Below are 23,050 nucleotides of genomic sequence, written 5' to 3' on the forward strand. Positions count from 1 at the left end.
ACCCTCTGGAACGAACTACCCCCCGAGATCCGGACGATTCCGGATCTCCTATCTTTTCGCCGCGCCCTCAAGACATGGCTTTTTCAGCAAGCGGGTCTGGCCTAGGGAGAATTTTAAATAGGGACAATTTTAATTAGAATCTTAATTAACACAGCGGTAAATATTTGTTTTTAATTGGTTTTTATTGGGGATAATGTTCATGTTGTTTTAATATGCTATGAGCCGCCCTGAGTCCTGTTGGGAGAAGGGCGGCATATAAGTTTAATTATAAATAAATAAGTGTAACTGGGCCCTTAAACTCTGCAGGAAAAAACATTGCTTCATAAAGTTCACAACCTGGTTTATCCATAGACAATGCTTTGAGTATAGGACATAAAAAATAGAAGATTTCATTCTTAGTTCAGAAAGACAATTATGATTTAATAATTATGAGACATGGTATGATCTATGGACACAATGAGCCAACTTGTTCCAAAGGAACAGAAGCAGTAGAAGGGAGAGGGATAATGTCAACATAAAAGGAAGAAAAAGGGAGCACTCTACTAGTATCTCAAGAAAAAAGGCAAATTGCTTACTAAAACAGAAAGCAAAGCTATTCAGATCCTATTCTGGTTATGTGTTCTGCAAGAAGAAGGCAGTTGGACAGAGCAGTATATAGGGACAGGGCAGAAGAAGTAAACATGGTAAAAAAACATCTATTTCACTGACTGTATTTAAATCTCAGGGCAAAATGCATTGGGACCTAGGAGGTGAGAATTTAGATGAACCTTTTTATATTGTCTTTGAAAAACTGTGAGGAACTGGTGAAATGCCAGATGACTGGAGAGAAAATGTCATTCTTGAGGACATCCATTGAGGATGTGGTGAACTGAAGATGTCCCTGAAGAAACAGAAGCAACTTTGTGGCTGACATCAATGCCTGGATGCGGGATTTGTGCTTGCAAAATCTCTCCCAAGAAAGAAGAGATCATGAGATTGCCCACATATATTCCTGACAATGGCTCCTCATGGGTAGATGGCAGGAATCAATGTTATTGTGATCTGCTTGTGAGACTGAGCACTTCAGTAAAATAAATATTTAAATAAACAAAGCTTGAAATATTTCGAGTAGACTGCATTGTGGGCACTTTGCCTGGTTTTTGTCTCTGAAATATTTTGGCTGATGTTTTTCTCTCCCATTATGTACCTTTCCATCCAGAAGTATCTTGCCTCTGTGTCAAAGCAGCTTACCTATGGCAGGAGCAGATAACATAATACTGTAGTCTTCAAATGTTTTGAGGTACAATCCAGACATTGCTCTGTATATACATTCTGCTATACATACCTTGATTCTCTTAACTCTCTCTCTTCTCCCCCGCATGTATGTGCGTAAATAAGTTTGTGTATATATATAGATATGCATGAAGAAACACTGCGTAATCCTATCATTCTGAATTCTGAATAGCTGCGTACTTGTGAGCTTCTGTTCCTGATGCTATTAGACAAGTTCCTTTAGACAAGTCCCCCCCCCTTTAAAAGATATCCTGCTGTCCTGATGCACACAGAACGAATAAACTTAAAAAGCTGACCTAATATTCAGCTTCATGGTTTGCTCAACTGTCTTTCAGTTTGCGTACCTGGTGCACTCTGCAATTCTAAGACCTCCTGTGTGTCTTCATTCTTACAGATCCAGCAGCAACAGAAATAGCAAGACACCCAGAGGAGCCCATCTGCCTTACCAAATATTTCAGCGTTGTATGGTGCAAAGCCTCAAAGAAAAAGCACAAGAAGTGGGAAGGTGATGCTGTTCTTATAGTGAAAGGAAAGTCAGTGATGCTCAAGGATATGGAAGGCAAAAACATTGGAAAAGGTAAGGATGAAATGAAAATAATTGATCAGGTGTATGTCAGAAGAAATATTGTTATGTAACTTTTGACCAAAGGAAGAAAAGGATACTTTTTGATGACTGAGGCCACACTTTGAAGGGATGAAGAGTTATATAAAAGAGGTGAAGAGCCTAGCAAATGAGTTCAGAGGTCCAAATGGTCCTTCCAATGCTTAAGATTCTGTGACTTTATGAAGGAATTTTCTGTCTATTGGTAGAAAGTTAGAATATTACATAGCCATGTCAGCTAATTGGAACTTGTGTGTTCAGAGGTAGTTTGTCATGGCTAACTTGTGAATGAGGCCAGATTTGTATCCTCTAGAGGTGTTAGACTTCAACCTCAATTATTATCATTTTCAACTATTATATCTAGCTGGGGTCGTGGAAATAATATTTCAACATATTTGGCGATTGCCAGAATGGAATTAAAATAGTCAGATGAGAGGAACAATGGCAGTGATTAGATTTTTGCACATGTGAGTTGGAACTCAGGCTTACTGATTGAGATGGCAAATTCAGCTGAAAGATTTAAATAGTGGTGAATGAAAAATGCTCTTAGTGTACTCTAAAATTCCTTGTGCACGAATAGAGTATATTATTCTCTCAAAAGCAGGGAAAAAGTGGAAATCTTCCAATAAAAAGAGTGTTTGGAAAGTATTATTATGAGCTACCTCTCTGAAACAGGTCTTCTGAATCAAATCCAAAGTACTGTCCTACTATTAGATAAAGCCCAGAAAACTCCCATATTCAGAATGTCATTCCATATTCGGAATATCACTCTACCACTTGTCTTTCTCTGTCTCTTTTACATATACAAACTACACTCTATTACCCTCTGATTATATTTTTCTTAACCACTGGCCTTTTAGGAATGTTTCTGATAAATAATGGAATTTAATATCTGCCGTATCCACAACACACTTCCCTACATTTATGTATTTGCAAGTTAATCCCAGTTCAGAGGGGTGAAAACTACCTGCATGTGTTCAGTGAAATTGCAAATGATTTATATAGTTAAACATTTTTGTAAAGATTTACCTCCTCCATAACAACGTGCAGGAAAATAGTATGCAAGAAGGCATACCTTGAGGCCATTTCTTTATAGCACCAGTCCTTTGACATAATCTTTTATCTAGTAAAGTCCACTTTATCAGATGTAGTAAGTGCAATTCTCTCTCTCCCTCCCCCCTCCCCCCTCTGTTAGATAGCAACAATTACCAAATAAAGGACAGTCTCTAACATTTCAAACAAAATTTATATGCCTGTGCAATAAGCACAGTGACCCATTCCCCACAACTATTTACATAAATGTATTTGTCTCTAAGGTATTACAGAGTTCTTTGTTTTCAGAAAAATAATAATTGGTGCTGCTAACACAATTATAAATAAAAGGGAGATCAACCATTTCCTGCACTATATTGCTTAGCAACAAGCGCTAACTTTCATGCATTACTCATTAACTTGTTAATCAAGCTTTTTTGTTCCTATTGCCTAGTAGGATTGGATAAGTTAGGAATTCATTTAGTGAAGTAAATAAGGGTGTAAGATATTTTCAGGAATGTGTCTAAATTTCGGTTAGAATCTTTGTTTTTTCCCCCAGCCCTCATGAGTACCAGATCTCTGGAAATCTTCTAGCATGTAATCTGTATTTTGGAGCAGTGGATGTTTTGGCATCAAATGGGCTAATGTTTACCTTCTTTTAAAGTGATACGGTACCATAAAAATAAAGGAGCTATGTTGAGGATGTTCCTGACATCTTTCAAAAACTTACAGAGCTATTTAATATTTTTTCTTTAAAAAGAATGTGTCCTAAATATAAATTATCAATATTCAGCTTTTTAGTCAAAAGAATTGGCCTTATTTCTTGCACAGTATGGCAATAATGTCTTTTTTCTTAAAATTGTAAGATTTACTTGACTAAATGTATTCTTTATTCATTTATATCCACCAATAATAATAATAATAATAATAATAATAATAATAATAATAATAAAGTTGGAAGGGACCTTGGAGGTCATCTAGTCCAACCCCCTGCTCAGGCAGGAAACCCTATACCATTTTGGACAAATGGCTGTCCAGACTCTTCTTAAAAACTTCCAGGGTTGGAGCATTCACCACTACTGGAGGTAGGTTGTTCCACTGGTTAATTGTTCTGTCAGGAAGTTTCTCTTTAGTTCTAGGTTGCTTCTCTCCTTGATTAGTTTCCACATCTCAACATAACCTTTATAATTTCTCTTAGGCACTGGATATAAGTTCAAAGACTTAGACAATCTCAGTGAAGGTCAGAGTCTGATGATTGGAAGCAAAGAAATTGAAGTGATGGGTATGATATTGGAAGAGGATTTTAAAAGTGGCAAATGTTTTTTGTCTGGTCTGGAGGCCACAGAAGAAAGTTGGAATTCCTCAGTTGCTTCTACAAGGCGGTTTTGTAACCCTTTCAAAAATGTTTGCAAACCTAATACTAAAGAAAATTGGCCTAACTGTAAACCACGTCATGATCCGTTAGCTGCAAGTAAGGATTTGTTTTTGAGTTTATCTGCGTTAATCTGTCTATCTCTGTTCTATCCACTTCTAAAGAAAGTGAATTAGTAATCCAAATCAAATTCAGATACCCTCTAACTTATACTGGAATTCACTCCAGTCATAGCCTTAACATATAAAGAGGAAATTAACTTGGGGAAGGCCAAAATAATTAAATGGGTGAATTGGATAAGCAAAATCTAACTTTTTTTCTCTTGTTCTCAGAATCTCAGTATAAAACAAGTATAGGCACTGTGGATATGATGAAATCTAGATGGACTGAAAAATGACATATTTGAAAACAGAAATCATATCTAAACTGAACAAATAGAAGATATTCCTCCCTTGATGGATTGGAGAGATTGCCATCTCATTTGCAGCAAAGTTAAGAAATTTGCAAATAGCTCATGAGTAGGCAATTTATTGTTCTCTAGATATAAATTCCAGACACTGAAAGCCAGTGATCAAGAATTATGAAAAATACAGTTGCTTCTTCTTTTATCTCACATTTTTCACTTTATAAGTAACTCAGGTGATGAACATATCTGTTTCTCCTTCCTCCTCCTATTTTCCCCACAACAACAGCCCTGTGAGGTAAATTGGGCTGAGAGAGAATATCTGGCCCAAAGTCACCCCGCTGACTTTTACGCCTAAGACGGGACTCAAAATGTTTGACACATTCCTAAAAGTCGGATTATATGGGAAATTAATTAAGGTTGGAATATAATCCAGTGAAGCAAGTTGTCATTTTGTTGATTTTATCCTAAGAAATTCTTGAACAAATATCACCATGTATTTCAGAATGATAAGTTTTTCCTCTTTGTTTAATATTAAACATCTTAGAGAAGACTGTTTATATGACACTACTAATTGTTTATTAACTACTCTGTCAATTTGAGAATTAAAAGGGTAGGGTTATTTGCATGTTTTGGTTTGAATTTGGCATTTTTTTTCCCTTTCACCTACAAAACTGGTTGCTTTTGCTTTAAAACTAATATTTTTGTGCTGACACCACCTATGTTTGAAATTTAAGATTCCTTAGTTATGCCATATCCGTGCCCAAGTCACCAGCGATTGTTTAACAAGTCACATTTGCCTGTTGTGGATGTGGTTGTAGACCCTTACATTACAAGTCATCTTCGCCCACATCAGCGAGAAGGAATTCTGTTTCTTTATGAATGTGTGATGGGAATGAGGTAAGAAGATCATGATTTCCTGGTTTTTGATCTCCCAGTCTTTCAGAACATTGGTAGATTTTGGGAAAAGTCGATGCATTTGCCTTTGGTATATTGTAAACACTTCAAGTGCTAAAGTTGAGGAGAGAAAGAAATGCCCATCTAGGTGCCATTTTCAGCAACATTTTTGGGATGATTGTATTGACACAGTTTTACCCAGGGAGATGACTATATGGGGAAGCTATGTACAGGTGGCAACACTTACAAAAACGAAAGCAAACTGAGCAATGGCAGAAGTATGAGAAAGAAGCTTCCTCCCTCCCAAAAGGAGGGAGTGCTAGAAAACAACATTTGTGCAAAACTTGTTTTGGATCTTCCCAATTCCTAAAAAAAAAATCTGCATGATAGCAACCATACAGATTGGAAATAGCAAAAAAGAGAAAGAGAAAGAAAGGGAGGGGAGAGGCGACACTGCACATAGGCCAGTGGTGGCGAACCTATGGCACGGGTGCCAGAGGCGGCACTCGGAGCCCTCTCTGTGGGCACACGTGCCGTTGCCCCAGCCTTGCCTCCCCTCACGACCCCCTCCTCTCCAGCAGCCCCCCTGAAGGAGAGTCACCCTCGAGCGTGGCCCACACGGAGCAGCACAGTGAAGGACATGGCAGCCAGGCAGCGTAGACAGAACTCTGCCCTCACACCCCAGCATGCAGTTGATGCTGCAGGGCGTGGGCAGAGGGTGTGGCCGCCAAAGCGCTGCTGTGCGATCTGCGGCGGGCCCTGGAGGCATTGAGTGGTCCTGTGGGCAGACGGGGCGGGGGATAGGGGGCAGAGCGGGGGCGGGGCCAGTTTTGGGGCACTCGGTCTCTAAAAGGTTCGCCATCACTGACATAGGCCAAAAGAGGAGAATAGTAAATGAGAATAATGTGGACTTTTTATATGGAGACGTAATACAATAGCTGTAACAGAGCAGTGGCCTACGCCTATAGCATGTTTATAAGAGCTATTGTGGTTTCTTAGTTTGTATAAAATCTGCACATTTCCTTCCCACCCAAGAAAACTCAAGCCAAATAAACAAAGATAAACAATACGGTTAAATACAATGAAGGGAAAATATCACTTCAACATGTACCTGTCAGCTTTGGTCTGCTTGAAAACAGAAGATTTTGCCTCCTTCACTAGTTGATAAATCATCTTTCTAAGCTGGTGGTCACATTTGGCATTTCCAGAGTATCTTGTGGGCAGTGTCACAAAATGAGTCTATGGAGATTCTCAGTTAACCAGGCCATGGTTGTGCCAAAGGTGTTTTTTCAGGAGGCAACTGGACTTTTTTGTTTTTTCTTTGAAGACTGGATGGTGGGGAATTGACAAATCCTTCCATTCCCCACCATCCAGTCAGAGCTGGAAAGTCCAGTTGCCTCCTGAAAAAACACCTTTGTCACAAAATGACTCTGGAGTCATTTACACAATGGCAGCCATGGGGAGCACTATCATTGTTGGATATAAACATGATCTTGGAAGCTGATACTTTGCTTTCCAGCATTCCAACTTACTATTTTTTAAAGTTAAAATACTCTCTGAATGATAAAATGACACAGACAAGGTGGAGCCTAGGAGTCAGACTTGGCTAACTTTGGCTGATCTCAAACAAACTAAATGAGCTCAGGCATGGTTAATATTAGAATGACAGACCAACAGGAAATGTGCGAATTATAACTAGAGGAGCCAAACAAATTTGTAGAAGACGGCTGTGGCAAATTATTTCCTTATTGTTACCAACAAAACTATGCAATCTTGCCAATATTGTTACCAGAAGTTGGTCTTGACTTAAAGGAATCTTTTTTTAAAAAAAAAATCTAATTCATGCAGCTTTGCTAAAGCTTTTCTACAAGGGCTTTCTCTCTCTTTCTTGGGTAGAAATTAAGGAGATCTAGGCTGGAGAAAAATTATTTGTTGCCTGGTTTGGTTGAAAACTCCAACTCCTATAATTATAATATTTTTAAACCTATGATTTTGACAGAGATAATTGTCTCTCCCCCCCATCCCTGCATAATACAATAGCTTTAAAAATATTCCAAAAATGAATGGATTTGAAGTCTACTTTGAATAAATCTTTAGAAGTCAGAGAATACAAGCAACAACTCAGTGAAGCCCTGGCAGATCTTCTATTGAATTATACTGAGACCTTTTTATGAATAATGCAACAGCTTCTCCCCTGGAAAATTCTCCCTTCAGAGAAATAATTAGCAATATTTTATATTAACAGGAAGTTGATGAAATGGAGTATACTCTATAGCAAAATTAAAAGTATGATATTAATCTGACCTAATAATTTCATAGAATTTATTGTGCTCAGTTCTGCAACCAAATTAGGGACTTCATCCACCAGAGGGAAGGGCACAAAGCAATTTTATTGATTCAGTTTTAGCCAACAAAAGCTTGGTTTTTCTTCAAGAGATAGGACATATTGCCAAATTTGGTGAAGGTTTGGGAGATAATGCAGATAATAATAAAAAGAGTATTATAGTTTCATGAAGGAAACATTTATGTTTATCTGAATCACCTATCAGCCTTACCTCAAATTTTCACATTATCTGCTCCTTCTTTTAAATTTTATTTATCAAGTAGAACTCTTCTACTCTCTATAGAAAAATTCTTTACCTAAAATATAATATTGCAATATGCTCAAGTGGGCAGGTTCGGCATATTTTCTCAAAAATACAATTTGAATGAAGGAAGACAAATGACCTGTAGCCTTTTTCTCTAACTCTTCTGAGTCCAGATCTAAGTATCTATGCCTATTTATTTTACTACAGCTATTTTTATTTTATTTCAATCCAATCTATTTAACTGTACAAGCACAACAAAATATAACCTATAACAAAAATGAACAATATTATGTAAAAATATAACCATCAACAGTCATATTTAATTCTCGCTGTATATTTTAAAATCTTGTATGGACATGGTGGAATAAAAAAAAACAAATCAATTAAATCAAAAGTCTAATCCATAAATACTCTTTTGCTATATTGCCAAACGATCAGGATGCCTATGATGTTCCATTAAATGGCCAAGGCTTTTTTTAAAACTCATTTTATACAATAATCACTTTCTTTTTTCTTGCTGTCTGTGTCTAGAATGAGCAATAGATTTGGTGCCATCCTTGCAGACGAAATGGGTTTAGGAAAAACGCTGCAGTGTATTTCACTCATCTGGACACTCCTGCGTCAAGGACCTTATGGATGCAAGCCTGTAATCAAACAAGCCTTGATAGTAACTCCTGGAAGTCTGGTGAAGAACTGGGGAAAAGAATTTCAGAAATGGTTGGGAAATGAGAGAATCAAAGTGTTTTTAGTTGATCAGGTGAACCAAAGAATTACACTCCTATCCCTAATAATTATTTTAGATACTCCCAAATGTTTAGATGTTCATCTTTTATTTATGAATTGTATAAATAGATATTTATATAGGACCCTTTTAATTTAATTTCATTGAAACGAGCATTGTCTTTTCTTACTTCAACTCTGTAGAACAATTTAATGTAAATGTATCTTCACATTCCTTCTCTTCATCTGCTTCTTGGGCTCACATGAAGCACTGAACCGGAATGTGTCTTACTTGTTTGGGTTTAATGCAGTTTGTCAACCCAGAGCAGCCAGTGGGGATTATTTAACAAACTATGGTTAAGTCCTTAACTCAGTGATGAATTATTCAGTCAAATGAATGGAGGCTGCAGGCTTGCAACTCAACTGTTTGTTTTCAGGGCTTGTGATTAAAAAGTAGCTTTTCAGTATAGACATTTTCCTTCTTTCATTTCTTTCTGAAAGCAGTGGCATAGGCATACTGTATGTACTAAAATGTCCAATTGTTATTAGCAGATGTTTAACATTGGTTGGAAAGTGAACAGGAAAGAAAGAAACCTAACAATGTTACCCAATTGGATACAAAGGAGAGTCTTTTTCATTAATATTCAGAAGTAAAAATTAGTCATTGGAAGCATACAAGAGAAAAACAACTGTGTGTAGTTTAAACAAAGTTAGTCATCCCATCTTATTGTCAATGACTGTTCATAAATTGTCTTATTTATCAATGAATGTTCATAAATTAATTCAGAATAATTCAATGTATTTAAGTATGTATGTAAGACATACATTTAGGTATAGATTCATTTTTATTTAGAATGCCAACTTTCCCATTCCCACATAACTTTCAATTTTCTCTTTATGTTTTTCAGGATCACAAAGTGGAAGAATTCATCAATTCCCCCCTTTATTCAGTCCTGATCCTTAGTTATGAGATGTTTCTACGGTCTGTGGACCAAATTCAGAAGACAGAATTCAGCCTTGTCATCTGTGATGAAGGACATCGTTTGAAAAACAGTTCTATTAAAACAACTGCTGCTCTTCTCAGCCTCTCCTGTGAAAGAAGAATTATTCTTACTGGTGTGTATATCATTATTCACTCACCAAGAGCTTCTGGAGAATACAAAAAGTGCTAATTACAATGATAAATATAGGTAGAAACAAAGCAAAACATTCTCAGGATTATATCTAAAAATGGGCTGTATTCTTGGGTATACGAATACAAGGTTGAGGTGAGTATTTTGGTGAGAGTCACTGAAAATATTGTTCAACCTACAGTAAAAAAAATTAGATTTGTTGTTCCCTTACATTGGTGTATTAAAAAGTGAATAAAAATCTAATTAGGGAAGGAAGGGTATGTGTATGTGTGTGTGTGTATTTGTGCCTTCAAATCAGTCTTGACTCTTGGAGACTGTCTGGAGTAGTCCCTTTAGTTTTCTTAGTAAGAATCTCAAAATGGTTTGCTGTTGCTTGCTTCCTAGGGTTGAAAGAGTATGAATGGCCTTAGCTGGCTTTGTGCCTAAGGCTGGACTAGAACTCACAATCTCCCAGTTTCTATTCTGGTGTCTTAGCCACTACACATAATTGGCTCTCTTGTATTATTTACTAAATTCTATTTTGTCTCCCAAGGTACTCCAGTACAAAATGACCTGCAAGAGTTTTATGCTTTAATAGAATATGTAAATCCTGGAATTCTTGGTCCTTTATCAGCATACAAAAAAGTGTATGAAGAGCCAATTCTTAGATCGCGAGAACCTTCAGCAGCTGAGGTCTGTTATCACAATTGGAATTTGAGATTTTTTTTTTTACTGATTGCATAAAATTAAGAGACATGAAGTTTCTTTACTATTGGAGAAATAATTTGTTGTTATGAGAGGCAATACATATCTTATATTTACATTTCTGTACTGTATGACTACCATTACAAAGAGCAACTATTGAAGATATTCTAGAAACAGGAAGAGAAAGTCCTCTGCTAACAAACCTTATCATGTATTGAACGTTTTCATCTATGACTTCCAAGTTATGAAGTGCTCTTTCCAAGGAAAAGTGTTTAAACTTACCCTCTCAGTATTTTGGAGAGTGGAAAAAAATATTTATTTCATCAAGCTTTTAAGGTGTTAACTGGTTTTAATTATAGTAATTTTAATATATGTATAAATTTTGTTATCAAGTTTTTATTTTGTATTTAGTTTTATTGTTCTAAGGTGCTTTGATTACTTAGGACAGGGCTTTTCAACCAGTGGTACAGGTACCACCTGTGGTACATTGGCATCTGGCAGGTGGTACGCGACCATCCTAGAAAAGTGGTAGTGGGGGAGGGGAATGAGCTGAACCGGTGGTAGCACCGCACAAGCCTGAGCGAGAGATGGCTGGAGCTGCAGGGCTGTCAGGGCTCAGCGGAAGCGCCAGGATCAATGCCGCTTTCCAGCTGATCAGCGCTTCTTCGGGGCTGATCCTGGTGCTTCTGCTGAGCCCTGAAGAAGCATTGATCAGCTGGAAAGCAGCACTGATCCTGGTGCTTCTGCTGAGCCCAGAAGAAGCGCCGATCAGCTGGAATGTTGCAGCATCTCCAGGTCTTGTGATTTATATTCAGATGCTTGGCAACTGATTCATATTTATGACGGTCACAGTGTCCCAGGGTCATGTGAAGTGACCAAACCCTGCTGCAACCACCCAGTAGATGTGGGGAATAAAAACCAAACACCCCCCACCCCACCCCCACTGACAATCCTCAACAGAAATGTTCACAACAATGAAAACCTCGGACAGGAGGAAGAGCACCGCTGGGTGGGCAAGCAGGTGTCTTGCTCGGCTGTGGCTTGGGGGACACTTTTTTCAGTGCCATTGTAACTTCGAACAGTCACTAAGCGAACTGTTGTAAGTCGAGAACTACCTGTACTTTATCACTTTTTTCATTTATTTATTTTTTTGGTCATCAAGTTTTTGACAGCTTGCTAGGTGACTGGTGGTACTCGGATGTTGCCATATCCTAAAAGTGGTACAATGGGTGAAAAGGTTGAAAAGCCCTGACTTAGGAAAGCAAGGAAACATTTAAGAATAAATCAGATTAAGACATTGATGAAATGCTGAGTTTATTTCAAAATTGTTTAACGCAAATCTGAGGAGCAAGGGAAATACAAAATTTAAAGAAGAGTAAATTTAGACTGCAGTCCTATTTCAAATATTCTAGGCATAAAAACTTTATTTAACTCATTGGGATTTCTATTTAGAAGTTTATGTTCTGTCTGAACTCCAGAGGAAGGGGAAATGATACAAGAGTGTAAGGGCAGACAGAGGGAGCAGAATTCATGAACTTTGGGAAGAGGGAGGAGAGTCCCGGTCAGGGTTCCAGACTCTAAGGAAGCTTCTGTAAAGGAAGAGACTTGTTTATGGTAAGCAAGAATGAATAGAAGGCCATGGCAGGAAATTTACTCTCGTGAATTAATTTGATATTCCATTTTATTTCCTAGGAAGACATTGAACTAGGTGAGAAAAGGGCAGCAGAACTGATGCATCTAACAGGATTCTTCATTCTTAGAAGAACACAAGAGGTCATCAACAAATTCCTGCCCCCCAAAAAGGAGAGCATACTTTTCTGTCGTCCAACAATGTTGCAGCTTGCTCTTTATCATACTCTTTTGAACTCTCAGATTGTTAGATCTTGCCTACAAGGAAGTTTTGAAAATAGTGCACATTTAATATGCATCGGTGCTTTGAAAAAACTTTGTAACCATCCCTGCCTTCTCTTGAAAGCAATACAGGTGTGCATATTGAATTATGTTTAGATATGTTTCTAAATTCTTAGACTTGTTTGGTGGGCATTTAAGCCTACAATCATTACAGTTTTGGATCTGATTTAAAATATGCATTACTTTCACTAACCAGCTCTTTCCAGAAGAATTTGGGGAACATTAACAGATCCATGCAAAAAGTTCATACATGGCTTTCAATACAGTATGTCTATGGAGATTCTCAGTCATCCAGGTCATAGCAAATCCCAAAGATGCTTTTTCATGAGGCAAGTGGACTTCCTTGTTTTTCTTTGAAGACGTTTTGCTTCTCATCCAAGAAGCTTCTTCAGCTCTGACTGGACGGTGGGGAATGGAAGGATTTATACTCCTTGCAGGCAGCTAGTCATTTGCATTCTTTCGGAAAGTCATTGAGGCCACCCGGAGGTTTAGCTGTGTCGCCAGGGTCACCTGAGTAGTGAAAATGGGTGTAGTTCCAAGAAGCTCCACACCCATTTGCACTACTCAGGTGACCCTGACGACACAGATAAACCTTCAGGTGGCTTCAAACCTGAAGAACTTTCTTGGATGAAAAGTGAAACGTCTTCAAAGAAAAACAATGAAGTCCACTTGCCTTGTGAAAAAGCACCTTTGGGCTTTCAATCAATACAGAGATCAAACATTTTATTTATTAAACAAATTTATATGGCTGCCCAGCTCATACATAGTGACTCTAGGTGACTTACAACATTAAAAACCCATAATCTAAAACTGATAAAAACTGGGGATATCATTGGAATGATTGGAATGAAACGGGGTAGACTAATTGTTTGGAAGGGCTTAAGATGCATCAAAATAGAAGAGCCAACTTTTGAAGTGAAGTTTCAAAATAGTCAGGAGACACATTTGCAATAGGCTCAGTGCAGGTGGAAGACAATATGGTCCATTCTTGCATTCAGGAAATAGTGGGTGTGTTATGACAATGGGAACAAGCAGAAAGTATGGGTATGGCTTTAGTTGGAATGTCATTAAAACAGTCAACATACTTTTCCAAAATTCTCTTCTCCATAGAAGAAAGAATCTGAATCTTGTGGTAACCAAGATCAAACAAGCCTTTATGATGGTTTACATGATATTTTTTCTCAAGAAAGTGCTCAGACAAATTTATCTGACTCAGGAAAGTTGAAGGTGCTAATGCAGATGCTGGCAGCAATTCATGAACGTGGACCTTCAGAAAGGTAGGAAGGCTATTTAATTGAAAGTACAGTTTGAGTGCGGTTGAATATTATAGTTTAGTTCTTTTTCCTAAACAAAAGACATCATGGCTTATAATTTAGTTCTTAGCTATTATATTAACCACCTCTAGTGCTACGGAACTTGCTCTTACTTTCATTTAACCTGATTTCTTCAGAAGACTGAAGTAAATTCTCATACCTCTTTATAGATTTTTGTTTAGGGAACATGAATGAACTTTGTTCATCAGTTTTTAATTCTCTACATTCTTATCTGATTGTTGTTTGTTAATGGTTTATACCTTTCTTCTAATCCTATCCCAGGAGAAAATCTATCCCCTCCCGTTTTTTTTCTGAAAATCCAATATTTACTTGCTAATATTTTCCTACATTCTTGATAACATGCTGTTTTGAAAGCTGATAGGAGAGAGGCAGAGTCTAAAAAATAGTCACCAACAATTCATTAATAATCAAACATGCATAGAGATATGAAATAAAAACATATTATGTTTGTGCTTAATAATTTTAACAAACCTAGTAGGTGGAGGAGTGAGAGGTTGCTGAAAATGTCCCATTCCATATATAAATATGTTAACTTCCTTTTAATAACTATCTGTGGCATTTCCCAATAAATTATTTCTCTAAAACACAAATTTTTTTGGCCTTATCTCACGTAAGATCAAATAAAGGTTGGTTTCACATAGGCTTCCAGTGGAACAGATGTTCTTTCTTATAGAAGCAAAAGCAGATATGTCCTCTCTGCTTCATGTCTATCACAACAGAGGTGTGCTATATCTGTGCTCAGGACTCAGCCTATTTCATTGTGGTGGAACTTGACTTCTGCTGAAACGTGATTTCCCACTGACTTTCTAATACCCTTAGTCCTATCATTTCACTAAGGCACTATTGCTCTACATCCTTAATTTACTGACATCTTTTCTTCGCTTGAAATCCTTCATATGAATAAATAACAAGTACACAAAACTTACATGGTACATTTACCTCTGAGCACAATCTTTTTTGTAATAATTGACATTTACACTATAAATTTTGACTCATAATTCAGCTGGTAGTTTCTATTAGAGAACTGGACATTTTGTTTACTGTACTATAAACATAAGAGGCAAACAAAACTGGTATTGGAATAATTTTGCTCCATCAATGTAGATGGAATTTGTTAATAACCAATTTTCCATATTCCATGCTTACAGAGTTGTTGTGGTATCTAACTATACTCAGACACTAAATATATTGCAAGAAGTGTGCCAACGATGTGGATATTCCTATACTAGACTTGATGGCAGCACCCCTGTCTCCCAGAGGCAACAGATTGTTGATAGTTTCAATAGTAAATTTTGCCCAGCCTTCATCTTTCTATTAAGTTCAAAGGCTGGTGGTGTCGGTTTGAACCTTGTCGGAGCATCTCATTTAATCCTGTATGATATTGACTGGAATCCAGCGACTGATATTCAGGTTTGTTACATGCTTTCATATTGGGGCTGCAAAGCTATTAGCATCAATCAGAATTAACTGAAGTCTTTTTAATGATTTAAACCTATTTAAATAAGTGTATTTATTTATTAAAAGCCAATGTGAGTGAAATGGCAAGGGCTGATTTCTTAGAAGAAATTATATACAGGATGCTCAACATTTTATTTAGTCAGTCAAGCTTTTGTCAATGTTTTTGACACATTGTCATGGAGGACCATCTACGTCAGGGGTGTCAAACTGCCGGCCCGCGGGCCGGACGCGTCATCCGGAAGCCGCGCCCACCCCATTGCCATCAATGGCAAAACCATCCCGATAGTTTGACATGTCTGATCTACATGGTTTAACACTGACCTGATGTTACATAATTAGACAATCAGTCAAAAACTTGCAAAAATGTTTTTCATAAAGTCATTCATAGTAAAACAGGAGCTTGATTGTAGACAGATTTTTTTAGAAACAAAATAAAATAAGCAAACATAGTGAAATAACATTTGCAAGCATATTAGTTGGAAGGCCTTATCTATCATTTTTAATTGTCTCATTCTCTCTTGTAGGCAATGGCCAGAGTGTGGAGAGATGGACAGAGGCATACAGTTCATATTTATAGACTACTCACTACAGGTCTGCAATATCATAGTTGTAATGCTTTCCCCCCCCATTGCTTAGTACCAATGATTTTGACCATTCTTGAATTTATACTTGTTGCCTATTTCTGGCCATTATTTTCAGGAAGTGAATGAATGTTGCTTTCTTTAATGCAGGCACAATAGAGGAGAAAATCTATCAAAGACAAATCAGTAAGCAAGCTCTTTCTGGAGCAGTTGTAGACTTTTCCAAGGGATCTGAGCATATCCGTTTTTCTGTTGAAGAACTTAGAAACCTCTTTACATTGCATGAAGATTCCAATTGTGTGACCCATGATTTGCTGGAGTGTAACTGTATGGGAAAGAAAGATAATCAAGGTGATCTTTTCTGAGTTGCTTCTGCCTTATTTCATACACAAGATACAATTTTAGTGTTGTTGTTTTCCCTGTCCAAATTTCAAAATGGTTGCCTACTGAGAGGGTCAAAAAAGTTTGGTGATGATGGCCACAACTCTGCAGTTAAAACCGTAATGCATATAAAAAAGGGTGGAACTTTGATTGCTGCCCCCTTGCTATTTTTGATCTCCCACCCTCCTTGCAGGCACCCCTATCGCAGAAGCTGGGATTGGTGGATTTGATGAGCAATTTTATGATGTTAATATGTTGTTTCTTTATGAAGATTTGAAACCCATGTCATTCTGTGCAAATATTTAACTTAGTTTTAATAATAGGTAATAGATTCAGGACAGGCAAAAATATATATTTCTTTATACTTTACCTAGGTAAATGATGAATTTGTTGCATCAAATATGATGGCAGCCAATAGTCAAGATAAAATAAGAGTCAGTAGACATGTTACAGCCAGCAACTGCACTTTCAAAAGTTTTCAGATGCCAATGCCTATCTTACTTATTACTGTGCCCCCCAAACTTAGAAAATCTTGCCACTGTTATTCATCATGCAATCTTGAGATTTAGAGCTGCAAAACAGTGGGACCCCTCTGTGTTTGAAAGGGGGGGCTAACAGAATTGTGAAAAATAAGCTATCAGAAGTGTCTGACGTTTACTAGATACAATGCAATGGTCAGTTGATACCGCTGCAAGGAGAGAAAATGGGAGAGGATGGTTGTCTTTTGTTAACCACTCTGGGAAACAGGTTGTCAGATTAGAGAAGACTAATCCATCAAGTTTGTCTCAGACATCACTGGAACGACTTGCCTCCAGACGTTGTGGGTGCACTAACACTGGAATTTTGTAAAGAAAAGATTGGACAACCATTTGCCTGAAATAGTATAGGGTTTCTTGCCTGAGCAGGGGGTTGGACTAGAAGACTTCCAATGTCCCTTCCAACTCTGTTATGCTGTTATTCTGTCATCTAAAATACCTGAATTCAAACAAAGGCATTTTTATAGGCATAAACGTCTTTATTTCAAAATGTTCAAGTAGTGTTGAATATTTCTCATCAGCTTATGTTTTCTTCCTGTTATTTTTCTTAGGTTGTCCTGTGATCCAAGACTACCAGAGTAGCCAAAGTGATGTGAAAGTCAAAAAGTCTCTGTCTATGTCACAGTTGATGCAATGGAAACACTTTTGTGTGGATCACAAACAACTCCCTGATCCCTTCCTTGACAGGATAAAAGACAACCTTACATTTATTTTCCAAAATATAACAAGTTGAGAGCAAGTTAGCTTCTTCTTAGTCACAGTGGGCTTGTATTCATTGGGGTATTATCATTTTTAACAGCAGTAGTAGCAGCATTATTAATAATAGGATTACTGAGGATAAACAACATATATCAAGGATGACACTGTATTATTCTTTTAATCCTTAAAATAAAATGGGGGAAAATTTCTTTGCTACCACTTTTTCTTACAATGTTACATCACTCTAACAACTTCAGAATATATTATACTTCCATCTAACCCATCCAAGATGTTTTCTTCAACTAATGATAAGAACAGAGACAAGGCTTTCTTTTAATCGTGGTTATTTTTCTCCATCAATAAATAAGCTTGCATTTGTTCTCAGAATTAGTATGTCAAAGATGATATATTGCATTATATAATTATGAGATAGTTACAATTTCTAAATAGTGGGAAAGCACTATTTTCTTCCTAGGGGAAGAAACATATCTGCTCATGTCCCTCTAGCAACTCAGATTTCATCAGATATTTTTTCCTGTCACATGTGTTCCTTGAATAACTTGTTTGATGTAATATATAATTAGTGGCATGGTTTTTCTCTTTATTTATTTCTTCATTAGCAATTTTTCTCCTGTCCTGATAGAATGAATTAATAGCGTATAATGCATCATTTCCATTCATTGGTTCGATTGCTCAATTCTTAGTCATAGCCTCTAGAGCAGGGGTCTTCAATCTTGGCTTTTTTATGACTTGTGGACTTCAACTCCCAGAATTCCTCAGCCAGCATTGCTGGCTGAAGAATTCTGGGAGTTGAAGTCCATAAGTCATAAAAGGGCCAAGTTTGAAGATCCTTGCTCTAGACAGAGTTGAAGCACTGGGATTTCATCTCTCAACCTTAGCTTCTCAATTCTGCTTCTGTTAAATGCATTAGGAAGAAGGCTGTTGGCTCAGTTAAAAAAAACAGATGCTTGGCCTGCAGAAAGCTAACTTCTTTTGAAAGTGATTTACACACTCGAGCATCTCTGATCTATGGCTTTGACTGTACAATGTTACCTTTTTAAATACGGTGACTCTGTACTGTTGAAACAGTAAAAATGCGGGGGTGGGTGGCATTTATGGAAAAGGATTGTTTGAGGATTCTTAAACATCTGAACTGCTAATTCTCTCTGATTTGTGCTGTTCTGTTTTTCCATTTAATATCCTTATTTTATCCTTCGTAAAATAAATCTGTTAAAACAACTGAATTGTTTTGGCCAAGAGATTGGCAAAGTATGATTAGGTGAGGAGAAGGTTATAAATCGATTCTGAAAGGTCTGTTCCCCCCAGGCACAGGTCCACCCTTGTATTTGTTAAGAATGTGGGGATTTCCTTTTAAGTGTTTATTTCTGTCCAAAGGTTGCTGTAATGGTAGCTATCATAACAGGCTTTTTTATAGGATGCAAAACTTTCAAAATTTAAGGCGACTTACAGTACATCAGCAAGATATCCACAAATATTTTCCATCCTCAAATGTTCTCTACAGTCACTTGGGAATGTAAATCAAAAGTTGTTAAAGTCCTTATGGATATTTTCTGGGAGGAGGAATCCTCTTATTATTATCAATCCTAGCTTAGAATATTGCAGTCTATTTTCAGGCAGCCATGATCAAATGGCTATTTTTCCATGAGTAATTTCACAAAGCTGGTCAACAGTGGGCAATCATATCTATCCTAACCCAACACTTTTAACTACACATTCAAACAGTGTTTATGTTACTAATAACATTAAAAAGAACGAGTACATTTGTTGATAATAGTCTTTCAAGTGATACCTGACCAGTTCGTACAAACAGTGCCTCTCCAGTTTATCTAACCTTCTTAATTGGATTAAGTTATATAAACCAGTGGTGACTGCAAATAGACTATGTGCAATAAAATATAATAAATTATATTGTATTGTTTGGCATAATCATGCCATAAAGTACATTTGTTTCAAAGTGTTCTATTTAAAATTAAGAGATTTAATTAGTTCAAATGTATTGTTCAACTAATAAAAACTTGGATTGGAGTTCATGCAGTAAGCTAAAACAATGTGGATTGTTTGTTGAATACAACTGTTTTCTATGCTCATATATTATTTTGTTTATTTAATCAAATGTCTATAGCCACCCATCTCTTAATGTATGGGAGGCATACAATAAAAACAATCACAGTTTAACGTGTTGGGTTAATTGTCATTTATTCATTAAACCCTGGGCAAACAGGCCCTAGTTTTTGGTGTGTGAAGCAGATCAGATAGATATTTGCATCAGATCGTATTCTTGAGTTAGTTTACAATCTTTCATAGGCTTACTTGAGAATACTTCCAGCTGAAAACAAAGGCATGTGTGTGTAAATCACATTATTCCCTTACAGCATGAACAAAATTATGTAAACCATACAAGAGTAGGAAATAACAGGTAAAAATATTCACAAGATAAAAATAAATATATCTAAATCTAGTTTAGGCTAATGCCATTCATTATACTTCTTAGGTTTCAAATTGGGGCGAAGACAAAATAGTTCCAATCGAGGTTGGTTGGTTATTTATTTATTTATTATTTATTTATTCATTCGATTTCTGTAGCTACTTAATGTGTCCAACTGAAATATGAGACAGTTGACAAGCACCTCAATTAATATTGTAACAAATTAAAAATCTATTGTGTTTGTTAAAACCTGAGAATGCCCAAACCCTGTTGATGTATACGAGCTTGCGAGTTCAACAACTGCTCGCTCAAGCACTCTTTTAAAACCTCATTTTTCCAAAATATCAGTTTAGTCATTCTGATAATCTGATAAAATGATTCCTGACTTTTTGCAACTGTAGACTAACATAGCTTTTCTTCTAGAGGGACTCAGAAAAAGTAACTTTTTTCATACTTGTACATGGTTGTAATACACACGTATAAGATTTCCCTGTCAAAAAGTCTGAAAGTTTATTGTTGAGGTATATATAGAAATATTTCGTTCTGCAAAGGTGTTCATCATTGTAAAAGATCAGACTCAAGGACTGAAAAAAGTTAACCCTTTTCCCTAGAGTGACCTGAAGATGGCAGCAGCAGAGCATATACCTTATTGTACAAGTCTTTCAAGTTTTATTGGTTAAAGCCAAGTTCTAAGTGTCCCTTTATCCTCTGCTATTGTTTAAAAATTTAAACAGGTCTCTTCTTAGCTAAGAAACCGCATGCAACTTAGTCAGTTTTGTTTGAACAGAGATCACTTGAATACGTCTGAAATTTCACACCTTAACTTTTTTTGCACTCTTGCAGCAACTATTCAGAATAACCTTATACTAATCTACTTTAAGCAGGGGTTAAAGAAGATTTATAAGAGGAGAGTTTTCAAAATGAAGTTTTTTCTGCACTGAGGCAGACCTATCAAATGTTTCCAGCCTATAAAACAAGTGGAAAAATCCATAACTTACCTATAGCCTTCAGGTGCCTTTCCTGCAGTTTGGCATAAGTACTCATAACTCTGCTGTTGATTCAAAGTTATTAAATGTGGCAGCTCTTGTCATGAGAACATGGGAATTGTAATGTGGAGATAGACAATTTGTGGGTCCAGGTTTCTGTGCCCCCCTGAAATCTCTTCCCACCCTTGTTTTGCACTTCTAATGGCTGCAAATTGACAACCTGCCATTTTGAATTTAATCTTTGCCCCAATTCCATTCCTGGTTCTGAAATAATTAGGATTGCTGGTCACTTACAAAAAAATAAACCATATTAGGGAAGAGTAACCAGAGGAAAAACAAGAGAAAGCAGCATAGTAAGAAAGAAAAGCAGTGTGGTGTTGAAGAAAACAGAGGTTCAGGTTTTATTTGAGTATGGAGCTGATGCGTTAATTTGAGCCAACCATTCTCTTCCAATTCATCCTGTCTCAAAGGGCTGCCCTTTAGGAAAACAAAATAAAGGGCAAATACCATGTAGATTACAATAAACTGAGAAATATTCAGTGAGTACAGTACAAGTAGACATTGCTTACCAACCTCCACATTTAGTGAAGTTAAGACAGCACTGAAAGAGTTACTTTATAATCTGTCCTCGCATTTACACCCATCCCAGTGTCCCCAGTCATATGATCAACATTTTAGCATGTTGCAATTGGAAGTCATTCACGATCATTGCAGCATGCAGAAGTCACATGATTGTTGTTTGTGTGCTTTGCAATTGGCTTGTGGCAAGCAGAGTTAATGGAGAAGGTGGAAGTAAAATCAAAGGTCACAGTCATTTGATATCTCGCTTAACCACCATGGGTTTATTTGGGTTAGTGGTCACTAAGCCAAGACTGCCTATAAATAAATTCTATAGTGTACAGAGGGTTCCAGAAGAGAAGAGTGTGTATGTGTGTGTGTGTAACAAATAGGGAACTCACATTTTAATGTTTTATTTCCCTTAACTTGGGGACTGTATTCTGTGGAGATTCATATTTATATTTAGTTCTATACTTGAACTCACATGCCTTCCCGTATGTGTTATATAGTACAGCGGTCTGTGGTTTAAGAGTGCTGCTTGAAGTTTGAGAGTCTCTTGCATAAAGAGTAGAAATCTTGGATACTACACATTCCTTTTATTAATTTGTGCCTCTTAAATTTTCTTGAAAGAATCGATTTGTAGTGCTCACTTCTCTCCCCCCCAACTTTATAGGACTCTGTCTCACCTTCAACTTCATATTATCTGTAGAGCAGTTATCCTTCAGGCTGCCTTTTTCCTAGTGTATACATACCAACCAATGCTTAACCAATCACAAAACTGCATCTCACTTATTTTGGCCATGTCATGCAGGGGAATTCACTGGAGAAAGCAATTATGCTTGCAAGATTTAGCAGTAAAAGGAACCCAGACTGCCAAAAAACATGGTGACTGGACACCATCAAAGCTGACACTAGCCAGAACATAAAACAACTCAAAGAAGTAGTGCAAGATTGGAAGAGGTGGAGAGTCCTGTCCCATAGAATCACCAGGAGTTGGACATGACTGAATGGATAACATCATCATCGCTTAGCAATAATGGATATGATTTCTTTTAACAGTTTCTATGCAGGACAAGAAAATGAAACTTTTGAACATTTAAGAGTTAACATTTAAAAAGTCTTTGCTTGTTGATCAATAGAAGGAAGACTGTGCATACTTAAATCTACATTGTGCATATCTCCTGTTCCATTCATTTGCTACTTGTTATCCCTAATGAAAAGCAATTCTACTTGTTAACTAGCACTCCTTCTATCAGGGGCCACCTAATTCAGAGCCATCTGTCTTTTTTTAGTCAACTAAGTTGTCTGTACAGATTAAGTGTTTGTAAGAACTTGTATGGAAGTGTGCCTAGTTCAGGAATGAACAACCAGCATCAGCAGTAGGTAGGGCTGGGTTAGGCACATGGGACTTTCTTGCCCATTCTGTTAAACCTAGTTTATTTTTATTTATTTATTTAT

At 37.0% G+C, this 23,050-nt stretch overlaps 1 protein-coding gene across 1 annotated transcript in view; it reads left to right on the forward strand.

The window, feature by feature from the left end:
• Window positions 1-17,800, forward strand: part of RAD54B (RAD54 homolog B) — a 43,035-nt gene extending 25,235 nt beyond the window's left edge. The window contains exons 3-14 of the mRNA XM_015821868.1: window positions 1,667-1,849; window positions 4,104-4,376; window positions 5,418-5,580; window positions 8,697-8,922; window positions 9,794-10,001; window positions 10,551-10,690; window positions 12,395-12,685; window positions 13,724-13,890; window positions 15,096-15,357; window positions 15,930-15,996; window positions 16,137-16,337; window positions 17,455-17,800. Of these exons, the coding sequence (XP_015677354.1) occupies window positions 1,667-1,849; window positions 4,104-4,376; window positions 5,418-5,580; window positions 8,697-8,922; window positions 9,794-10,001; window positions 10,551-10,690; window positions 12,395-12,685; window positions 13,724-13,890; window positions 15,096-15,357; window positions 15,930-15,996; window positions 16,137-16,337; window positions 17,455-17,636 (2,363 nt within the window). The 3' untranslated portion in view covers window positions 17,637-17,800. The remainder of the gene's footprint in view (window positions 1-1,666; window positions 1,850-4,103; window positions 4,377-5,417; window positions 5,581-8,696; window positions 8,923-9,793; window positions 10,002-10,550; window positions 10,691-12,394; window positions 12,686-13,723; window positions 13,891-15,095; window positions 15,358-15,929; window positions 15,997-16,136; window positions 16,338-17,454) is intronic.
• The last annotated feature ends 5,250 nt before the right edge of the window (window positions 17,801-23,050 follow it).

The sequence above is a fragment of the Protobothrops mucrosquamatus genome, unplaced genomic scaffold, assembly GCF_001527695.2.
Source record: "Protobothrops mucrosquamatus isolate PMUCROS unplaced genomic scaffold, P.Mucros_1.0 scaffold1414, whole genome shotgun sequence".
Lineage (NCBI taxonomy): Eukaryota > Metazoa > Chordata > Lepidosauria > Squamata > Viperidae > Protobothrops > Protobothrops mucrosquamatus.